The sequence below is a fragment of the Stomoxys calcitrans genome, chromosome 1 (assembly GCF_963082655.1).
Source record: "Stomoxys calcitrans chromosome 1, idStoCalc2.1, whole genome shotgun sequence".
NCBI lineage: Eukaryota > Metazoa > Arthropoda > Insecta > Diptera > Muscidae > Stomoxys > Stomoxys calcitrans.
This window is the reverse complement of record NC_081552.1, coordinates 164,504,965-164,523,061: the sequence shown is the minus strand read 5'-3', so window position 1 is coordinate 164,523,061 and position 18,097 is coordinate 164,504,965. Positions and strand designations below refer to the sequence as shown.

General features: G+C 37.3%; 2 protein-coding genes across 4 annotated transcripts in view; one reads left to right on the top strand and one right to left on the bottom strand.

Annotated features, from left to right (window-relative positions):
* The window catches only part of LOC106091595 (uncharacterized), a 1,079,098-nt gene that overhangs the window by 777,456 nt on the left and 283,545 nt on the right, over positions 1 to 18,097 (bottom strand). The window lies entirely within an intron of this gene.
* Positions 1 to 18,097, top strand: part of LOC106095070 (titin) — a 54,505-nt gene that overhangs the window by 11,355 nt on the left and 25,053 nt on the right. The window contains exons 4-7 of the mRNA XM_059363041.1: positions 8 to 481; positions 552 to 810; positions 871 to 1,405; positions 14,712 to 14,980. Coding sequence (XP_059219024.1) covers positions 8 to 481; positions 552 to 810; positions 871 to 1,405; positions 14,712 to 14,980 — 1,537 coding nt within the window. The remainder of the gene's footprint in view (positions 1 to 7; positions 482 to 551; positions 811 to 870; positions 1,406 to 14,711; positions 14,981 to 18,097) is intronic.

The following is an 18,097-nucleotide window of genomic DNA, read 5'->3' as shown; positions in this document are numbered from 1 at the left end:
TCTCTAGGGAAAATGAAGAACAATATCTGCAGCTACAATGCTTTCCCACGACCACAAACGGTGGCATCTCAACACCTAAAACTTTTCTCGATGTAACCGCACAACCTCCGGCTTCTAGAAACGGGGTTGATGTACCAGAGCTTCTGGTGACAGCCACCGATAATGTTGTGGAAATGAGAGCAGCCTCGCCTCTTCCTCAACTTGCAGTGGAGCATCATTCGGAATACGAATGCGAAGACGATACCCATACTCCGAAAGAACCTTTGCAGTTCCAAGCAGTATCTGAGCATATTTCAGCACCGCTAGACTTTGCAGAACAATCGATAGTTGCCGAGGAGTCCAAAGTCCTTTACATGCCTGAGCTAGAAGAGAGGCCCTGCTCTGTTCTTTCTGAGAACAGCGAGCGCAAATTGGTTGAAGATGAAATAGCAGCAGTGCTGTCGGGAGAAACCGAGATTCTCAAGGAACACAATACTCTGGGGTTCGTATAGCATTGCTTTCCAATCTTAAGAGCATGAATTGTCATTTTAGTATTCTGACTTATCACCCAGTGTAAATTTCTATAGGCTTTTCCCCAAACCAGGAGTTTGCATGAGCAGCGATGTGTTGCGCACCCTTAATGAAGAGGCTACCAAGACTAAACTGGAAAAGGAGCAAGAGAATCGTAGATGGACAACATTTTTACAAAAACCAAATCGTCCCATACCAAAGAGCAAACAACAATTAGAGGCTGAAAGGCGCGCTGCCAATGCGTACAAGGTGAAGATAGTCAAGTCGGCACCTAGATCACGTTCAGTGACACCAGTGCCGGTAAGTTTATACAAAAAATATCCATATCATAAAAATATTTACAATTCTTAATTTGTGAAGCCTGAACCCCAAAAAGAACCTACACCACCACCGGTGCAGCCTGAACCTGAGCCCGAACCGGAGCCAGAACTAGATACTGAAGCTCCAACACCAATCGACTCTGAAGTACCAAATTTGGAGGAAGTGCCCAAAGATGAAAATGCAGAGGACGAGGCTGAGAACATGACTTCCGATGCAAAGGTAGAGGAAAAATCCGATAAGGAAAAAGAACTCACTCCCGAAGCAAAGGAAGTGGAAGAATCTAACAATCACCAATGTGAAAATCCGGAAATGGAAACAAACATGCCTGAGGCTTTAGAGGTAGTGGTTGCAAAAACTGAAGAGGAATTGGCTTTGGAAAGACAACTCGCTGATGTTCAAAGGCAGTTGGCTGCTCTCTCTTGCCTTCCCAGCACCATACAATCGACCCTAGATGCGGTCACACGCCAATTGGCTGATTTGTTACCCACATTCAAATTGCAAGAAGAGAAACAAAAAACCCCCGAAGCACGTGAAATTAGCTTGGAAGCAGTTGATGAACAATCAAACAATAAAGGTAATTTCATTAAAAACTTTAACAGATAAAGCATTCATGATAGTAAGTAAGAGAAAACAAGTAAAATCATGCTAAGTTCGGCCCGGCCGAACTGGCACAGTTATTGAAAGTCATAAAAGAACACCAAGTGCAAAGTTCAGCCAAATCGGGCAAAAATTGCAGCTTCCAGGGGCTCTCGAAGTCAAATCGTGAGATCGGTTTGTATGGGAGCTATATCACGTTATAGACCGATTTGAACTGTAGTTGACACAGTTATTGGAAGTCATAACGGAACACTACATCCAAAATTTCAGCCAAATGGGACAAAAATTGCGGCTTCAAGGTGCTCAAGCTTATAAAACCTTGAAATATTCATCTAAGATCTCATTATATATATATATATATATATATATATATATATATATATATATATATATATATGAGATCTTAGATGAATATTTCAAGGTTTTATAAGCGGAATGACAATATTAGTATAACCCCATCCTATGGTGGTGGTTTTGTTTTACGTAAGGGTCAGGACTATACGGCAGATAACGCATCAAATCCATGTTGCGAGTGCTCAAAAATGCAGTTGTTTCGTATTTTTGGAGCATTTCTCTCGATCAATCTACACGAGCCTTTTTTGAGCGATTGACAAATTGTGTGGGATTCAACGCGAACAATTTTTTTTACGGTTAAATGTTGATGCAGTACAACTTCGGTTGAATTTACCATACCATCGATAAACACTGGTCGTTGATGGAGCTTTATCCCCAAAAACTGAATTAAGTTCATCGATGCACTGTTGTTGAGTTAATCCACGTCGAAAATCTAAAAAAATAGCACGAAAATGTTCAATATTTTTTTGGCGAAATTTATCTTTTATTTTACTGTAAACAACGCAAATAGCGCTCGTATGCCAAAACTTTTTGAGTACGTTTAACCTCAAAAATGTCTTCATTTACGATAAAGCTGTCTGTTGGCAGATTGCAACACAAGGGTTGTCCAATCCTGAAATATAAAAGGCAACCCTCGTAAGTGCTGCGCAACCAGTAGTATCTCTTTCCAAAGTGGCTACTATAGAAACCTAAATATCGGTTCATACGCACGTAAATTGTTTATCAATTGATTGTCAAATATGCCACATTCTTTTAGACTACATAATACATACATAAGCCATACAACGACACAACAAAAACAACTACATTGAAGCAGAGTTATTCGTGAGCTTTTAAATATATTTGCATTAATTGAAGCAAATTTCATATTAACGCAGCGAAATGTCGCTACTGTATTGCTTAGAACACAGTAACACTTCTACGAAATGTGTTCGCATTTTCTTCGTCACCATTTAAACCTAGAGAACTTATGGAAACAAAAATGCTTGTTGTAATAACAGAAAATCTGCTGAACAAGGGAAGTTTGTATTTCTTTGCTACAACAACATATATTTTCTGCTGTTTTCAAATGGTAAAAAGTTGATTGTATCCTAAAAATGTCACAATTAATTTTAAGGTATATAGTGCAAAACAGTGTTTGCGGCAAACTTAATTTTTTGGATGTAGTGCGTGTAGGCACTGGCGGATGTATTGGAAGAGTAAAGGGTAGACATTGCCGCTATACAGGAAGTGCGATGGCTCAGAAAAGGCTCCACAACAACACCGAAAGAATACGATCTATATTACGGCTGCCATAAAACAAAGTCCAATTCTTCACCATCAGCCTTATTTGAACTCATGCAACGACAGTAGACAAGGACGAACAGACCAAGATATTTTCAACGAGTCCCTAGAAAAAAAATATGACCGCTGTGCCGCCCATGATATTGAAATCGTTCTGGAAGATTTTAATGCAAAAATGGGAAAGGAAAATAACTTTGGCCCAACAGTCGAAAATTTAGTCCACACGAAGAAACTTCCGATAATAGATTGAGGTTAATAGCCTTCTCCGCGACAAAGAACATGGTACACTCAGAGAAATTTGTTAGTAAAAGCATTAAAAATGTTTACTGCAACTGCAGAAAGTCTGCTGAAAATGGGACAGGAGTAAATTGTTGCCAAAACAACATTTTCTGCTAATTTCTAATTTTAATAAGTTAAGCAAGCAAAAGTCTGTCAAGTTCGGCCGGGCCGAATCTTATATACCCTCCACCATGGATTGCATTTGTCAAGTTCTTTGGAAGACTTTTTCAAATATATATGTCCTATATCCAGTTATTGAGCGATATTGACCGTACTTGTCATGTCATACAAGTTATAGAAAAATACCACCTCCACAATTTCAGGCAAATCGAGTAATAATTGCGCCTTCAAGAGGCTCAGGAAGTCAAATTGGGAAATCGGTTTATACGGCAGCTATGTCAGGTTATGAACCAATTTAAACCATACTTGACACAGTTGTTGCAAGTCATACCAACACAACACATGCAAAATTTCAGCGAAATTGGATAAGAATTGCGCCGTCGAGGACTCAATAAGTCAAATCAGATGATCGATTTATATGGCGACTATATTAGGATATAAACTGATTTAGACGATACGTGGCAAAGTTGTTGGAAGTCATACTAAAACGACTAGCTTACCGCCTTTGAAAGTTAGCATGCTTTCGACAGATGGACGGACATGGCTAGATTGACTTAAAATGTCATGACGATTAAGAATATATATACTTTATGGGGACTTAGACGAATATTTCGAGGCGTTACAACCGGAATGACGAAATTAGTACTCTCCCATCCTATTAGTATTCTCCCATCCTATGGTGGAGGATATAAAAACGCTCAAAAATGTTATAAATATTTCAAAAGACTGCAAACACAACTGGTAGCAACGGCGTACTTTACTCGGCTTGCCCAATTGCTTAAAGAATGCACTCCCTGTCCGGTTAGTATAGCAGCGCAATTGCAAAGCATTGCCCACTCCAGTAAAATCTATACTTGGATTCGAAAAACCACCCTCAAGGAACCCGTGGTACGACCAGTGTGTCAAAGAGCTACTGAAGTCAAGAATGCGGCAAACAGGGTAACTTTACAGTCAGTAGTAATTGCGCCCTAGCAGTACGCCTTTAGAAGTGGTAAATCCATCACCACCGTAGCGCCGCTTATGAGACTGAACACGTGGGTTCGAATCCTGGCGAGAACATCAGAAAAAAATTTTTCAGCGGTGATTGTCTTCTGCTAACTGAGAAACTATGCCATTTGAACAAATTTGTATGACTTCTCGCCAAAGAGGTGTCGCACTGCGGCACGCCTTTCGGCTATAAAAAGAAGGCCCCTTATCATTTAGCTTAAGGCTTGAATCGGACAGCACTCATTGATATCTGAAAATTTTCCCCTGTTCCAATGGAATGTTCATAGGCAAATTTGCATTTGCAAATCCACCAAAGACCAGATATTTACGCTCCGCCAAATTCTGAAAAAGACAAAATCAAACCTACTGCCTTTTCAATGACTACAAAGCCGACTTCTACAGCCCTATATGTTCAATGGTATTTCAAACCATGTTTGGTATCCCTGAAAAACTGATACGAATGACACTTGCTGATACTAGCTCCCAGGTTAAAATAAGAAAGAACCTATCCGAACCATTCCATACCAAACGAGGTTTAGGACAGGGAGAAGGTTATACGAGGTGTGGGTGTAAATTAGTAAATTAAATTAGTCTATGCCGACGATATGGTTATTATGGTACGTGGTTCTGGAAGTAAATGGAGATAAGACAAAGTGGATGGTAACAAATCCCTGTACACTCGAGCAGATAAAGAATATGAAGAAAAGTAGCTGCTACAACTTTGAGATAGTCAGCAACTTTATCTACCTTGGCACCAACCTAACCAAATCAAATGACACCAGTTTTGAAATAAAACGAAAGTTAATATTGGCTAACAGATACTACTTTAGGTTGAGCAAGCAGTTCAGGAGCAAAGCTACTTCTCTGAAAAGTACTGGTAGTGCTTGAGAGAAAAATCCTTCGTAAAATATATGGAATATATGATGGAGAATTTAGGCGTCGCACAGTGGAATGGAAAAAATTTTAGATGATTATAGTATATAAAGATGATGTGCAAAATTTCAGGGTCCTAGAAGGTCCGGGGCCCATTGGTGGGCCTTTAAAAGTTTGTCAACTCAGCCCTATAACATTATGTTCGAGCTGCCAAAAGCGCATTTATTTGCTGGAAAATGTTCGGAAACCCCACAAATAACATGCTTTGACGTGCGGGATATCTTTAAAAGTGTCCAAGAAATTCGACTAAAAAATGTTTGGTTTGAAATTTTCGGAGAGCCTGGTCCCTTATATTGTTACTTGTAAAGGCATTTCTCAAAATTTTAAATTTGTTGACTGATTTGAAAAGCTATTTACTAAATCTGTCGCGATGGTATTAGGGTCCGATCCTTCAGTCAAAAGTTGTGCAAGTTGCAAATCAAAAAATGTCAATATGTGACAATTTTTCGTCAAAAAGGTAAAATTCATTGTTTCGACTCTATAAAAAAAATGTTACCTAACACTTTCAATTTGGGTTATTGTACGGTAAAGATTGCTTAATTAATAAATTGCATTGACTCTAGTAGTAACTACAAGGAGTACAATATTGAATTTTTTTTACGAAAAAAACTATAAAAACCCTTCGAGTTCTCAAAACGCAAAGCTGAAACTTCCACTTTGACAGTATATTTTTGTTACCCCAAGTGGTCCCTAATTCCACGCACAACATTTTTCGCGTCATTCAAGGATTGAGGTCTCTACGACCATTTTACTAAAAATGTCAATTTTCAAACATCTTGCATGTGTATGGGGATTTTGGGTATTTTTATCAAGATATGTGGCCAAAATGTATACTTATTTTTTGAGGAAATATTCCTCTACAAAATGTTAAAAAACTAAAACGATATCTTTATTGGTTTCGGATCTGAATTTTGGGTTTCAAAAATGTTGGGCTTATTTTATGTTTTACTTAAATAACCCGGCCAAAATTTAATACTTTGATTCAACCTGGGACATTTTGTTGTAAAGCAGGCCCTGACCTTTTCAAAAATTTATACTTTTTATGTGAAATATTTTAAAGTATGGGCAAAAATGTCTACCCAATGTGGACATCTCCGTAATTTTCCTATACATTCTCGAAAAATCACGCATTTGGAAGACTTAAAAGATATGAAAATCAGTGTATCATATTTGAATGAATCGACGTATCTTTATGAAATTTGAAATGTATAGAGTGGTGGTGTTTGTTAGACGATATGCAAAACATCAAGGCCCAAGAAAACCTGAGTCTGAATGAAGAGACATACCAACTTTGAATTCCCACCATTGGGCTCCCGGACCTTCCCTTCGGGGCCATGCCATGCCATGCGGGTACATGAACTCAGCTCAGAACCTCAGCTATAACTAACTAAAATTTCGTGATATTTTTATCTGTTAAAAAATGACAGACTTATTTCAACCAATTTTTTTACCATCCCATCCGAATGAACCACGTGCTGAATGACGACGATTGCATAGTTAAACGCTTCAGTATACAACGGTTGCGTTAGCTATGTATTGTTATCAGAATGAATGAAGAAACTCCAGCGAAGAAGTCTTTTAGAGGCCAAAGAGAGACGACTCGAAATCGGATATCAGAGATCACAGAAGATCGAGGCGCTTGGAAATTTATTCTGCGTTCGTCCATAGGAATACATTTTCTGCAATGGCCAACTAAAGTAAAGTTCAGGCAAAAAAAGTCAGATATATATACAACGTGATGGAAATAGTTACAACAATGATTCTACTTCACTACCATGGCACTGGGTATTATAATCCAGTACACCTGTTTGTAATACCCAGAAGAAACTGACTCGGCTTGACTTTTCAGATTAATTTTTAAGAAATCGCAATGAGGTTTTTAATTACAGGTGCATTTCAATTTTGAATGCTATTGGAAAAAATTTTGACTGAAATCGAAATAGACGATGACAAATATTTTAGAATTTACTTGTTTGGTCAACGATGGCTTTAGGGATCGCTACCAAACGGTTACTATATATACCGATTTTAGTAAAGCATTTGATAAAGTCAACCACAACCTGTTAATGATGTATGGAGATGATGTAAAGATCTTCAGATCGACGAGAGACTCTGATGAACAGTGTTATCTTTAGTATGACCTTGATACACTTTACGAATGGTGCAACCAGAACTTTGTGGAACTTAATATTTCCAACTTTAAACACATATCATTTTTAAGAATAACCTCTGTTAAATCTAACTACTTTTTGGGCTCCAATGAACTTGAAGTAGTCTAAGCTTTAAAGACCTTGGATTGCTTCTAGACCAATGCTTAAACCTCCGTTAACACATCTCAATGGTTATTAACAAAGCCCGTTGGTCGAAATGGGTGGGAAAGTTCAATACTTTCGTATGAGTACCGATTAAATCTTATAGAACCAATTATGCCAATAATCATTCTTTTCGGCACCCATGTTATCAATTTAATCAACTGAAATAGATTATAGATCTATCCGAGAATCGAGAAAATTTAAAAAGGAAAATTATATTATTTTTAAATTCTTAGGTTAATACATTTGTAAATATATTGTTACTAGCCGAAATGGGCCCTCCCGATACGCCTTATTCTACTTTATATGGAACAAAATTATCCTTTGAATATTTACTTTCGACAAAAAAGAGCTTTTAGTGATATTCCATGCTACGAAAAAAATATATGCATATCGCTTGACTAACAATGTAACAATATAAGTGCCTTTATCTGAATTCCATGGAATCTTTATTGGACGAATTCCCTCGGAGGGTTAAATGCCATTCTAAAAAGACTTTATTTCAGCCCGATATTCTCGTTATGTCGGATTAAGGAGTGTTTACGTGGGTGAGGTGGTCCCCTCGACACGTGGTTTTGAAATATCAGCATCGTGCTCTTGTCTCAAATAGCATTTATTTAAACCTTATATTGCCGTTGGTTTAAGTAGAGTATATGGGGTGAGGCGTCCCCTAAACACACAAATTAGTTTTCCAATCTCAAATACCTTTCATTTGAGCCCAATAATGGCATGGTCGGCAAATTTTTACCCTTTGGGGAGTTTTTGGGTAAAGAGCGGTACCCCAAATACATGATCCCACAATTGGATAATTGTACTCAACTCCCCATATTGCGATGGTAAATAATTGCTGTTTGTGGTCTATTTTGGGAAAGGGTTAGACGCAACGAAAATTGGTCCCGGAAGTGGGTATCAATTTCAATAGACGTGGTCGGTAAATATGCCCGATTTAGAGGTGTTTTGGGGAGTGGGGTGGTCCCCCAAAACTAAGCCCTGACAAAATATCAGTTACCTGCTCTATTCTCATATATCTATATAACATTTATTTGAACCCCATATTGGCATTGGGCTCGAAATCAGATACCAAATTCATTTTCTAATCTCAAATAACTTTCATTTAAGCCCCTTATTGCAAAAGTCAGAAAATATTTCCGGTTTGGAGTATGGGCCCCAAAAACTATCAATATCGAGCTCCACTGTCTTAAAGACCCAAATATATCAGATTCGTGTTCTACTCTAAAATACGTATTTGCTGACCATTCCCATATATTATATATATATATATATATATATATATATATATATATATATATTTGCTGAGCATTCGCATATATTATATATATATATATATATATATATATATATATATATATATATATATTTGCTGAGCATTCGCATATATTATATATATATATATATATATATATATATATATATATATATATATATATATATATATATATATATATATATATATATATATATATGTATATGTATATATATATATATATATATATATATATATATATATATATATATATATATATATATATATATATATATATATATATATATATATATATATATATATATATATATATATATATATATTTGGTAGGTTTTGGGGGTGGGGCTCAAGAAGTCAAGATCCAAGATCGGTTTATATTACAGCTATACCACATTATTTACCGATTTGATCATTCTTAACACAGTTATTGGAAGTGATACCAATACATTACATGCTAAATTTTAGTCAAATCGGACTAGAATTGCGCCCTCTAGAGACTCAAGAAGTCAAGACCCAAGAACGGTTTATATGGCAGCTATATCAAAACATGGACCGATTTGGCCCATTTACAATCCCAACCGACCTACACCAATAAAAATTATTTGTTCAGAATTTCATGCGGCTTGCTTTACTCCTTCGAAAGTTTGCGTTCTATCGGCAGACAGACGGACGGACATGGCTTGATCGACTTAAAATGACATGACGATCAAGAACAAATATACTTTATGGACGCATATTTCGAGGTGTTACAAACAAAATGGCGAAATTAGTATACCCCCCTCCCATGGTGGAGGGTATAAAAATGTAGTACACTGTTTCCACCACGGGATCAATATGCACCATCTGTGAAAATTTCAAGAAAACCGGTTCAAGATGCTCAGGGGTCTCGTTCAAATCAACACTAATGAATTGGATATCAAATTCTTTATAGATCCGTTGGTCCTACTCTGTCTATCCAGATATGAGGGTAAACAGTGTACTCTACTACCAAGACCTTTTATTGCTGTCCTATTTTATTCTGATCGCCCTTCATATATTATCTTTAATTCCTTTTGTTTGGGTAGGATATGGGGAGGGGGGATTGCACTCTCACACTTCTTTTCTTTTGAGAAGAATATTTTCTCGGTCGTCCTAGATGTCCTGTTGAATTGCGGAACGGCTGGACGATACCCAGATTCTTGAATCCTTGTATCAACATTAGATCCGAACAGTTCTGACATAGACCTATCTTTTAATTCACATACTATTCCGCTCGAACTACATGTCCATTTGAAGGTATTTAGTAGGTGGGCCGGTCCCAGACTCTATCCCAAATACGTATACCAGATTCGAAGTCAACTCCCAAAGACCTTTCATTTGATACCCATTTTTTGGGCATTCATGCCCGATTAAGGGGTTTTGGGTTAGGGAGGTCCCGCAGACAACTTGGACCAAATTCTTATAACAGATGTGTACTCAACTCCAAAACACTTTCATTTGATATCCATATGGTCCCATTTAGTTAATAAGCCCTGCTGGGAGGTTTTGGGGGGTGAGGAGGCGCCTCAGATACCAAGGAATAAATTTTTATATCTGATTCATACTCTAATTTTAAATACCCTTCATTTGATATCCATATTGTTGCTCAAAGCGGTGAAAGAGTCCTGTTGGGAGTTTTTTGAAATTTGTTTCCCAAATTCGAATTCTACTCTTAAATACCTTTCATTTGATACCCATATTGTCCAAATTGGGATGGGGCGTCCCCCCAGGTTATTCGACCCAAAAATTTTATACCAATTTCATGTTTTTTGGGTATCATACGGTGGCATGCAAAATTGCGCTTAAATCGGTGCACCCATCTCCGAAATCTGGCGTTTTTGAAAATTGGGGTATTGGGGAGGTCCCGCCTCCCCTTCGGATATCAAAAAGTGCAGTACCCTATTTTCACCGGGGCCCAAACTCTACCATCTGTGAAAATTTCATGAAAATCGGTTCAGCCGTTTTTAAGTCTATACGGAATAGACAAACAAATTAACCAACAAACAAATAAATAAACAAAAAAAGCGCAACAATTTCATTTTTATATAATAGACTAGCTGACCCGGGCCCGCTCCGCTGCGCCTTCTTTTACTTTATATGGGACAAAAGTTTCCTTGGAATATTTATTTTCGACGATTAAAGAGCTTTTAGAAAAATACCATGCTACGGAAATAGTATATCGCTTAACTAACAGTTTAACAATATAAGTGCCTTTATCTGAATTCCATATGATCTCTATTGGTCTACGAATTTAAGTTTGGATGTAATGTGTACTCCATTCCTAAAATACTTCATTTCAGCCCGATATTCGCATGATGTCTGATTTAGTGGTGTTTTCAAAGGAGAGGTGGTCCCCCAGATACTTGGCCCTAAAAATATATCAGCATCGTGCTCTTCTTTCAAATACCATTTATTTAAACCCCATATTGCCATTGGTTTAGGGGAGTTTACACTATGAGGTGTCCCCCAAACACATGGCCCCAAAATAGGTTATCAAATTCGTTTTCTAATCTTAAATACCTTTCATTTGAGCCACATATTGGCATGTTTACCCTTTGGGGGGTGTTTTGGGGAAGGGGTTATGCCCTTACTCCTAACTACCATTATATACCAATATACCCAGTGAGTTGGGCTTGAAAATATATATCGGATTCTTGTTCTACTCTAAAAACCCTCTTATTTGAGCCTCATATTGCAATAATCAGCAACTACTTCCTATTTGGGTGGTTTTGTGGGGGTGGGGTGGCCCCCATAGACACTATTCCAGATATTGATATCAGATTCTAGCTTTACTCCCAAAGAACTTTCATTTGAGCCCTATATTGCTATGGTCAAAAATTTCTCCCCTTTGGGGGATGTTTTTGGTGAGAGGCGGCCCCCCAAATACTTGGTCCCATATGAGGATATCCGATTCGTATTCTACATTCAAATACCTTTTACTTAAGTCCCATACTCCCATGGTCAGTAAATAAGTCCAGTTTGGGGGGTGTTTTGGGGAAGGGGTGGACCCCCGGAAACGTGGTCCCACATTTGGATATCAGATTCGTATTCTACTCGCAAATACCTTTGATTTGAGTCCCATATTGCCATGGTCGGTAACTATGTCCGATTTGGGGGTGTTTTGGGGCTTGGGATGGTCCCTCTAGCACTTGGTCCGATAATTGGATATCAGATACGTTTTCTTATCTTAAATACCTTTCATTTGAGTCCCATATTGTCGTGATTGCTCTAAATATATGTTTGGTAGGTTTTGGGTGAGGCAGCCTCCCTAGGTACCCCATCCGAAATTTGGATACCAAATTTTTGTTTTTAGGGTACTATAGGAGAGCACACAAAATTTCGCTTAAATCGCACCACCCATCTCCGAGATCTGGCGTTTCTGAAAATTAGGGTAAGGGGGAGGGTCCGCTCCCCTTCAGATAACAAAAAATGTAGTACCCAATTTTCACCACGGGGTCATTATGCACCATCTGTGAAAATTTCAAGAAAATCGGTTCAGCCGTTTCTGAGTCTATAAGGAACCCACAATCCTATAAACAAACACAAATTGATTTTTATACCCACCACCGAAAGATGGGGGTGTATTCATTTTGTCATTTCGTTTGCAAAACATCGAAATATCCATTTCCGACCCTATAAAATATATAAATATATATATATTCTTGATCAGCGTAAAAATCTAAGACCATCTATACATGTCCGTCCGTCTGTTGAAATCACGCTACAGTCTTCAAAAATAAAGATATTGAGCTGAAACTTTGCACAGATTCTTTTTTTGTTCATAAGAAGGTTAAGTTCGAAGATGGGCTAAATCTTGATATAGCCCCCATATAGACCGATCCTCCGATTTAGGGTCTTAGGCCTATAAAAGCCACATTTATTATCCGATTTTGCTGAAATTTGGGACAGTGAGTTGTCTTAGGCCCTTCGACATCCTCCGTCAATTTTTTCCAGATCGGACCAGATTTGGATATAGCTGCCATATAGACCGATCCTACGATTTAGGGTCTTGGGCCCATAAAACCACATTTATTATCGGATTTTGCTGAAATTTGGGACAGTGAGTTGTCTTAAGCCCTTCGACATCCTTCGTCAATTTGGTCCAGATTTGGATATTGCTGCCATATTGACTGATCCGCCGATTTAGGGTCTTAGGCCCATAAAAGCCACATTTATTATCCGATTTTGCTGAAATTTGGGACAGTGGCTTAGGTTAAGCCCCTTGACATACTTCTGCATTATTGCACAAATCGGTCCAGATTTGGATATAGCCGTCATATAGGCCGATATTTCAGTTTTAGGTTTTGGGGCCATAAAAAGCATCCGATGTTGCAGAAATTTGGGACAGAGAGTTAGGTTAAGCCCCTTAACATATTTCTGGAATTTGGTCTATTGTAGATTGATCAAGATTTGCATATAGCTGCCGTATAGACTAATATCTTGATTTAAAGTCTTCGACTCAAAAAGATGCATTTATAATCCGATTTAACTGAAATTTTGACACATTGACTTATGTTGAGCTTTTCGACATCCATGTTGTATATGGTTCAGATCGGTTAATTTTTAGATATAGCTACTAAAAGACCAATATTTTGTTATACATAATTGAACAATGACTTGTACTTACTAGTATTTGGTTCAAATCAGATCATATTTCGATAAAACTTCTATGGGACATAAGGTATGCAATTTCCACCGGATTTTGTTGAAAGGTGGTTTACATATATACCCGAGGTGGTGGGTATCCAAAGTTCGGCCCGGCTGAAATTAACGCCTTTTTACTTGTTATATATAAGATAGATTAGTCTGTAAGGGTATTTATTGTCTAAAAACTTAAATAAAAAATGCACCTTTTACTTGGGATATTATTGTTTTTCAATTATTGCTATTAACTACTCTGAACATATGTATATGCAACGTGGAGCGACATTAGCCTATATGTACTTGTTTAAAAGATATTAAGCATTTTAGTGCTTAATTTCACTCGTGATATGGATAAATTTACAGTTGAAAGTGGCTTCATACCCAATGTAATGTATAATAATGCAATTAGTCGGGAGTAAGCAAATTGAGTTGTTTTCATTTCTATCTAGTGGTGTAACAAATTGTAACCTTTCGCCCGCAAAAACAATCTCATGTTCCTTTATTTTGAGCCATTAGGTTTTTTTTTGTTTGAGTAAAATATTATTAATCTTCATTTTTCAATTACTTGTGGAACCACCCGCCCACACATTGGGATGTATACGTAAAAACAAACTGTCATTGCCAAACATACTTGGTGTCACTTTAGCTAAATCAAAATACGAATTGTTTCAAGGCAAAGTTTTAAAACATGTTGGCCTGGCTGATATGTTTTTGTTTCCTTTCCCGATGTAAATGCCTTAACACTGAAATGACTCAATTACTGAGACGAAAAATCTTTCTAACGCTACACACAGAAATCCTCTGACACAAAGTGGCACTCGGAGGAAAAAACGAAGATTTATTAACGTAATACCTAATTTCACAATAGCATTGAAATCCGGGTGGTAGGAGAAATTACTTCAAATAAATATGAAAATCATTTTGCACTTTTTTTCTGTACTCTTGCGTCCCCCACCCGAATTAAATCATCTATGCTCACAGCTAATGTTTATTCTCTTGCTTTGCTTTTATATCTTCTTTCTCAATGGCGGGTTCATCTCTGTCCTGGGACACTTTGCTCCTGCCAGATGATAAAAATACGGATATTAAGCAAAATGACAACGAAGCTGAAAACTGTCATGAATCAGAAGAGAAGAGAGCCAGCCAGAACGCCGTCAGCCAACAGCTCGAGCTGGATAATAAAGCCAACGAACAAATTGCGAATGACACTAATGAAGCGCGTGATACAATTGACAAGAATCCAATTAAGCAACAGGAAGTGACTACCACCTCCACCTATTCCATGGCCGAGGAGACCCAGCAGATGGAGGATGAGCAAAAATTAAAAAAACAAAAGGTATGCTATGCTGCAAACAGCGCCAACAAACATTTTTTTGTTTGTTTGATGTTGCTTTTGTCGCTGATTTTTGTTTGTTTTACTTTCGATTTAAGTTTTCTAATTTTCCATCTCCCCTCCGTAACCTTTTCCCCTTTAATTTCAATGCCTTTGCCATAATAATGGTTAAGCATCAGTGCAACCCCAAATGGATTTGACTTTTTCGCGCCAAACGCCAGATCTCGTTTAATCAAACGAGGGAAGTGTGTTTTAACCTTCTTTTTTGTATTTATAATCCTTTTAGTTTCACTTTTTTTCTGTAAATAATCACCTCTTAACCATTTGAACGAATTAGACCAATTAATGAGTTCACTGAAGCGGAAATATATATTTTATAGGATATTATATAATTGAGTTTTTTCTGTTTTTATGTATAAAGTACAATAGTTAAATAGAATACGAGTATAAAAAACAATACGAGGGATAAAATTGGCCTAACGTAATCACTGTCATCGTATGAATTGTTAGTAGAGGGATTGCATTTTATTGCTCAAACAGAATGATCATGAAGCGTTAATCTACATTAAAGTGCAAAACGTTTGCGAAGAGTGACTGAAAGCATAATGCAGGAATTGAAATTGTGCCAAAGAATCGTTCTTGTTGCAGGTTTGCTTAAACTCTGAAATTTGATATATGATTGTATTCAGCTATGTATGTTAGGTCCAGGGATTCGGTTGAAAATAGTGTACTTCTTGGCATTGAATTATAAAATAGAAGAATTTTATGCACATCTTCGCGCAGGGCAGTCTCCACCGACCTTCCCTTGACATAGGCATGCTGTTTGTAGAGGGTGATTTTTCTAAAAGCTATAGGAAAGTTTTTCAAAAAACACATAAGCTTCAGAAAAATGCATAAAATCTTTTTTTGAGTTGATAGTACGGTCCATATAATGTAATGTTTAAAGATTGCAATTGAAAATTTGTCCATGAACATTCCATTAAGGAACAGGGACAAACTTCTTACAAATCAATGAGTGCTGTCCGATTCAAGTTTAAAGCTCAATGATAAGCTTCCTTTTTATAACCGAGTCCAAATGACGTGCCGCAGTGCGACACCTCTATATGGAGAAGTTTTTACAAGGCTGCCATACCAAATGGTACAGTACTACACAAATGTCGCCAGCATTAGGAGGCGAAAACCACCTCTGAAAATTTGTATAATTCTCGTATTCTAAAGGAGTAAAATCGTACGATCTATGCGGCCAATTGACCGGTCCTGAACGTGAAATAAAATATTCATCGAAGTCGCCTCTCAATAAGTCCATTCTTAAACGTACTGTGTGGCATGTGGCACCGTCTTGTTGAAACCACATGTCATGCAATCCCAAGCTCTTGCATTTTTGGGCAAAAAAGTTGGATGTCATCTCACGATAGCGCTCACTATTCACAGTTACGGTACGAATCGCATCATCTTTGAAGAAGTACGGTCCAATGATGCCCCCAGTCCATAGACAGCACTAAACTTTGACTTTTTCTGGATGCGATTGTAGCTCTTGCAATGCTTCTGGCTGATCTTTACTCCCAAATCGATAATTCTGCTTTTTTAAGCCATTAAGCCAAAAATTAGCTTCTTCGTAAAATGGAAGAATCGCGCGATGAACTTTCTTGGCAGAGCGCGCATTTTGATAATAAAATGCAACAATTTGCAAGCGGTGTTCGTCGTAAAGATCTAAAACGATTTAGCCATGTCCGTCCGTCTGTTGAAATCTCGCTACAGTATTTAAAAATAGATATATTGAGCCGAAACTTTGCACAGATTCTTTTTTGTCCACAGGCAGGTCAAGTTCGAAGACGGGCTACATCGGACTATATCTTGATATAGCTCCCATAGAGACCGATCTGCAAATTTAAGGTCTTAGGGCCATTAAAGTCCTATTTATTATCCGATGTCGCGGAAATTTGGAACAGTGTCTTGTGTTAAGCCTCTTGACAACCTTGTGCAATACGGCCCAGATCGGTTCGGATTGCGATATAGCTGAGATAAAGACCGATCTCTTGATTTAAGGTCTTGGGTCTATAAAAGGTTCACTTATTGTCCGATTTCGCTAAAATTTGTGACAGTAAGTTATGTAAGGCCTCTCGACATCCTTACTTACTTCGCCAGATCGAAATAAACTCATAAAGGTGAATTTTCCATTCGATTTTGCTAGCACAATGAGTTCAGTAAGATCTTTCGACATTAGTACAGAGTATAGTCAATATCGGGCTATATTTGGATATAGCTGTCCTAAGGTCAATAAAGGTGCCTTTTAAATCAACTTCCTGCTATGGGATCAAAAATTAAGGATTTTTAACCGTATTATGACAAAAGGTTGTTAAAATATATCCGAGTTGGTGGGTATTCAAAGTTTTTAATATATTTGCTGTAGTTCCTTAATAAATAATTCAATATGACATAACTTATATGTTCCCAACATACCATGGTGTGGGGGTATGATCATATTAGAGATAACCATGTTTATAATATGATAATTTAATTTTACCTTAGAAATAATTCTGTTTTAGTTCGCTACACTTACTCATATTATGCTATGCTATGTGGTTGTACTGAATTAGAATTTTATTGCTAGCTAATTCCTATTACCTTAATTTCTTTTTGGAAACATATGCAATGTGTCCTCTTGGCTAAACGAAATTCGACTTGGTCATTAGCATATTTTTCAAATAAAACTCGAAATTTATCTGCCTATTTGGGGATAGCACCCAGCTCAGTTCCTCTGACAGGAACGGGCAGCATACCTGTAGCCAAGGCAGTAAAGCCTAATTAATTGTTACATTTGCCCTTAGAGTCATTACGTTGAAGTTAGCAGATTTTTTTGTCGAAAAGAGTGGCAACTTCGACAATGAAGTTGAAACAAGAGAAAAGATAAAACCACTGGCCAGCGACAAGAATATCCATAAGCAGAGAATTATAAATTTGGTGTTTTTAAAACAACTAAACATCGGTTTTTTTAAATAACTATTCTACATTTTTCTATGTCTAACCAAATACTGATATACTAAAAAATAACGCATTTCATCATTAAAAAATTAGAGTACAAATTGAAGAATTTACTTTTTTACAGCATAAGGTTCATTT